Source organism: Eupeodes corollae, chromosome 1 (genome assembly GCF_945859685.1).
Source record: "Eupeodes corollae chromosome 1, idEupCoro1.1, whole genome shotgun sequence".
NCBI classification, from domain to species: Eukaryota; Metazoa; Arthropoda; class Insecta; order Diptera; family Syrphidae; genus Eupeodes; species Eupeodes corollae.
The window spans coordinates 150,290,098-150,296,097 of record NC_079147.1 but is presented as its reverse complement, the minus strand read 5'-3'; the positions used below and the strand labels follow the sequence as shown (position 1 = coordinate 150,296,097).

The 6,000-nt window shown below is 41.8% G+C and overlaps 1 protein-coding gene across 1 annotated transcript in view; it reads right to left on the bottom strand.

Moving 5' to 3' along the window:
- Positions 1-524: 524 nt before the first annotated feature.
- LOC129945690 (uncharacterized protein K02A2.6-like) overlaps positions 525-6,000 on the bottom strand; it is an 85,029-nt gene continuing 79,553 nt past the window's right edge. The window contains exon 5 of the mRNA XM_056055551.1: positions 525-769. Within this exon, the coding sequence (XP_055911526.1) occupies positions 525-769 (245 nt within the window). The remainder of the gene's footprint in view (positions 770-6,000) is intronic.

The following is a 6,000-nucleotide window of genomic DNA, read 5'->3' as shown; positions in this document are numbered from 1 at the left end:
TTATTAAATATAACTCACCCATTTTTAAATTTAATTATTAAACACAAAGATAATCAATAAAATGTTCCTTTATTTACGGACTTAAAATTGTTTTTATTTAATAAACTTTAAAATCCGCATCCGCGGATGCGAGTCTCAAAAAATCCGTCAAAATCAAAATTCAAAGTCAAAATTTGTACATCCGCAACAACCCTGATACGAACGACCACATCGTCCACGTTTATCATAAAGGGGTGCCAATGAATTTTGAGGAGTTGTAATAATTATGTCATAAACTACACTGTTATTTTCCTTGGAAAACTGTTCATTTTTCAAAAAATATAAAAAGCTAAATTTTCTCCTTGACGATAACTTATACGAGCAGTATTTTGTTTGCGTGTTGAATTTAATATAAACTGTCGCCTTTCAAGCCAATCTAAAGACCAAAACTGAGTATTTATTTCAATTCTCCTATCTTCACAAATATTTGAAATGCATTTTTGAATACATTTTTCTCCACACGGTAGTTGAACTGGATGTTTTTTTTATTCGTTTTCTCTTCTTTTACGTTGTTTTTCTTTGGCTGACAGCCCCTTTCTATTCAGCTTCAATCTTCCGCAATCATCGTCGGACTCCGCAGCCTGTCCTGGGTTGGTCTTTTCCACTTCTACAATATTTATTGTTACAATTTTTTCTTGATTCACTCCGTCTGTCTCTGTACCACCAGCAGTGACAAGGACATTTTCATTTTCTGAATCACTACTATTTTCGGCAACATAATCAGGATCCACTTCAACCGATTTTTTTTTATTTTCATTTCTTAATTCTGTTTTCATTAACTCGATTTTTTTCTGTGATTAATATTTAAAGCTAAATTAACAAGCATTCTTGACCGGTTCATGTTTAATCACTTTTTGTAAATAATATAAACGGTGATTTTTTAAGAGCTTGAGAACTTTAAACAAAAAAAAAAACGCATAAAATTTGCAAAATCTCATCGATTCTTTATTTGAAACGTTAGATTGGTCCATGACATTTACTTTTTGAAAATAATTTCATTTAAATGTTGACCGCGGCTGCGTCTTAAGTGGTCCATTCGGAAAGTCCAATTTTGGGTAACTTTTTCGAGCATTTCGGCCGGAATAGCCCGAATTTCTTCGGAAATGTTGTCTTCCGAAGCTGGAATAGTTGCTGGCTTATTTGTGTAGAATTTAGACTTGACGTAGCCCCACAAAAAATAGTCTAAAGGCGTCTAATCGCATGATCTTGGTGGCCAACTTACCGGTCCATTCCTTGAGATGAATTGTTCTCCGAAGTTTTCCCTCAAAATGGCCATAGAATCGCGAGCTGTGTGGCATGTAGGGCCATCTTGTTGAAACCACATGTCAACCAAGTTCAGTTCTTCCATTTTTGGCAACAAAAAGTTTGTTAGCATTGAACGATAGCGATCGCCATTCACCGTAACGTTGCTTCCAACAGCATCTTTGAAAAAATACGGTCCAATGATTCCACCAGCGTACAAACCACACCAAACAGTGCATTTTTCGGGATGCATGGGCAGTTCTTGAACGGCTTCTGGTTGCTCTTCACTCCAAATGCGGCAATTTTGCTTATTTACGTAGCCATTCAACCAGAAATGAGCCTCATCGCTGAACAAAATTTGTCGATAAAAAAGCGGATTTTGTGCCAACTTTTCTAGGGCCCATTCACTGAAAATTCGACGTTGTGGCAGATCGTTCGGCTTCAGTTCTTGCACGAGCTGTATTTTATACGGTTTTACACCAAGATCTTTGCGTAAAATCTTCCATGTGGTCGAATAACACAAACCCAATTGCTGCGAACGGCGACGAATCGACATTTCACGGTCTTCAGCAACACTCTCAGAAACAGACGCAATATTCTCTTCTGTACGCACTGTACGCATTCGTGTTTTTGGTTTAATGTCCAATATGCGTCTCCAGCCAGTTTGGTCCTTAGCTAGCTGTCTCCAGTTTCGCACGCCATAATGATTAGATCTTCGACCTGCGTGCGCTACCTGAGTCGCGGACTTCCTCTACTGCGCCGTCTCTCGGGTTTGGACCTTCAGGGCTAGAGCGTTGATGTCCATTCATTCAACATGACCTAGCCATCTAAGACGTTGGACTATAATTCTGTTAACTAGGTCAGTGTCGCTGTACTTCCCGTGCAGTTTGTCGTTATATCTTCTCCTCCATTCTCCTTCTAGGCAGACCAAAAATCACCCGGAGCATCCTAAGACGCGCTCATCTTTCTTTGACAGGGTTTAGGCCTCAGCGCCATAAATGAGAACCGGGATGATGAGTGTCTTAAAGATGGTGATTTTAGATGCTCGAGAGAGGACTTTACTTCTCAATTGCCTTCTAAGTCCAAAGAAGCAGCGATTTGCAAGAGTTATTCTTCGTTTGATTTCAGCGCTAGTGTAGTTGTCTGCATTAATAGCGGTGCCTAGGTAGACAAAGTAATTAACTATATCAAAGTTATGGCTGTCTATGGTGATGTTTTGTCCAAAACATCCTTGTTCGATGTCATTTTTTGATGACAGCATATGCTTAGTCTTGCCCTCATTGACTACTTAACCCATTTTCTTCGCTCCCGTCGCAATGCTCAAAAACGCTCCACTGACATCACGCTTTGATCTTCCAATTATGTCAACATCATCTGCATATCCGAGTAATTGTATAAACCTTTGGAAGATTTTGCCTCTAGTGTTGACGGTTGTGTTTTGCTCAATTCTTTCCAGAGCGATGTTGAAGAAGTAGCATGAGAGTGCATCGCCTTGTCTAAAACTTTTTTTGAAATCAAATGCATCAGTAAGATCTTTTCCGACCTTGATAGAGCAGCGTTCATTCTCCATCGTCATTCTGCACAAACGAATAAGTTTGACAAGGATGCCAAAACTAGACATTGCTCGGTAGAGCTCTTCCCTATAGATGCTGTCATACGCGGCTTTAAAATCGATAAAGAGATGGTGGGTATCGATTTGAAGCTCCTGGGTTTTTTTTCAAGATCTGCCGTAGTGTGAATATTTGGTCGATAGTGGACTTTCCTGGTCTGAAGCCACACTGATAAGGACCAATCAGGTTGTTGATGAATGGCTTCAGACATTCACATAATACGGCAGAGATGATCTTATACGAAATGTTAAGGAGACTGATGCCTCTGTATTTGGCGCAGTTTAGAGGGTCTCCTTTCTTATGTATAGGTCACACTATGCTGAGATTCCACTCATCGGGCATGCTTTCTTCCGACCGTATTTTGCAGTTGAGTTGGTGCATTCTCCCTACCAAGTTATCGCCTGCTGCTTTGAATAGTACGGCAGCCATGCCATCAGCTCCAGCAGCTTTGTTTGAGTTAAGTTTAGATATAGCTTAGCTATCTTGACTTCGTCAAGGTCAGGTAGGCGGAATTGTTGATCTGCGTCGCCGAGGTTGAGTGGTTCTAAGTCCCTTACAGCGGAATTCGGTTCTTCATCGCCGTTATATAATTTGGAGAAGTGATCTTTCCATATTCTCAGCATCGACTGCGGTTCTACTACGATGTTCCCCTTATCGTCTTTACAGGCTTCGGTTCGTGGCTGGTACCTTTGGGAGGTTTTTTTACCTTTTGGTAAAATTCACGAACCTCATTCTTGTTGTGACATCCCTCTATCTCCTCGATCGCACGCTTCTCATGCTCTCTCTTTTCTATCTTAGAAGCCGGTGTTCCTCTTTCCTCTTCTGCTCGTAGAGCTCGCGAGCAGCTCTAGCAGTCTAGCCATTTTGTGCAGCGCCGTTTTGTATGCCTCTTATTTCGCTGCGTGCGCTTGCCGGCATTCGTCGTCAAACCAGGGGTTTCGTCGTGGTTGCCGTGTGAAACCTAGCACCTCAGAGGCGGCATCTCTGATGGCTGCAAGGCAATGTTGCCACTGGTTTTCAATGCTTAATGCAGGAAGCATAGGACTCCTTAAGAGGTTATTAGAGTCTCGACCGGAAAAGGACATGGCAGTCTCTTGCAATTGTAGCCATCTAACATCGAATCTTCTCACAGTACTTCCTTTTTTTGGCTTGGATCGGGATATCCGTAGCCGTACCTTGGCTACAACGAGGTAGTGGTCCGAGTCAATGGTGGCCTCTCGGAATGTGCGGATATCCTGGATACTGGAGAAGTGTCGTGCGTCGATCGCAATTTGGTCAATGTGGTTGACGGTTGATTGATCAGGAGATTTCCATGTCCCCTTGTTGAAATTAAGATGCGTGAACTGCGTACTAGCTACCAGAACGTCTCGCCCCGCAGCGAAATTGACCAGCCTGAACCCGTTGTCGGAGGTAGTGTCGTGCAGGCTGTATCTCCCGATTATCCCACCAAAGATGTCTTCTCTTCCCAGCTTGGCATTAAAATCTCCTAAGACAATTTTAAGGTCATAGCCAGGGCACTGCTCATATGTCTTGTCCAAGAGCTCGAAGAATATGCCTTTGGTGTCTTCATCTTTCTCCTCTGTTGGGGCATGCTCCCCAATTTAGCCTTGATGAGGATTGTCGTGATGCGCTCGCTAACACTGTTGAAACTCAAGACTTTTTGCCTGAGTCTAGTTCCAACAACAAATCCACACCCAAATAGACGCTGTCTTTGTTCTCGGTAGCAGTCGCCGTAGTAGATGGCACAGTCCTTTAGTTTGCGTTTGCCCGGTCCATCCCATCGCACTTCTTGGATGGCTGTAATATCTGACTTGCAGCAGTTTAGGGCTTCCACTAATTGTTCGGCTGCACGTGGTCTGTTATGGGACCTAACATTCCACGTACAAAATTGAAGTTCGTTGTCCTTATTTCGTTTGCGAGGGTTGTCAACAGTGATTTCGTCCGTATCCGAGGCTTGTTGGTGCTTCAAAACTTAAGGTATTTTTACATGGCCAGGAAGTCACAACGACGGCACAACCCCTAACCTGGAGGGCCAGATACTTAGTATAACTCCAAGGAAGGGGAGCCGGATAAACCGCTCCTTACAGGTCTGGGCTCCGAATAAGTTGTAGAAGCTCTATAAGGTGTTCACTAAGTAGTTCAACCTTACTGGAACTGTAGACGCTACCGTTGATTCCATCTCGAGAATTCGTCCGCTGCCGCCTGGATAAGGAGAGGTATTTTTACATGGCCAGGAAGTCACAACGACGGCACAACCCCTAACCTGGAGGGCCAGATACTTAGTATAACTCCAAGGAAGGGGAGCCGGATAAACCGCTCCTTACAGGTCTGGGCTCCGAATAAGTTGTAGAAGCTCTATAAGGTGTTCACTAAGTAGTTCAACCTTACTGGAACTGTAGACGCTACCGTTGATTCCATCTCGAGAATTCGTCCGCTGCCGCCTGGATAAGGAGAGGTGCCTTAGTGGAAACACCTGTCCCCCCCCTCTCTCGTTTGCTCTTATTTCATTTGTTTACCTTTATTTCTTTTAATTTATTTTTTTAGAGAAATTATGTACTCAAAAGCACATATTTACTTAAATTCAAGAACCAAACATTTTTCTCTCCAAAATTTTTAAGTTTTGTTGACTCCTTTAAGTTCAAAATACGAGTAAGCAGACTGATAGCGATAGTAATAATAGACTCCCGAAAATTAAGTTCGAAAAAACTTCATCAAAAAAGCCCGACATTTCTTCATATCACATCCTCTCTCATTATCTGGATTTTTGAATTTTTAGCGTTCTTAGCATAAATAGAAATGGATACAAGAAACGGATATTTTATTTTTGGAAAAAAGCTACGTTTTAAAACAACTTCTTACATTTCTGCGTGAAATGCAGCAAAAACCCTCTAAACTATTGTGTTTTAGCTCTTAAATATGGCAGATTTAGTAAACTTTTGGAATCTGGGAATGCTTTCAAAGGTAGGGAGTCATTCAAATTAAATAGTAAGATCCTACTTTGCTGGACAACATTGTTCGACATTAATTTCATAACTAAAGTTATCATATTAGCAATTCAAATTTGTAAAGGTTAGGTTAATATACTCGTACACAAACGAGCCTCCTTTAC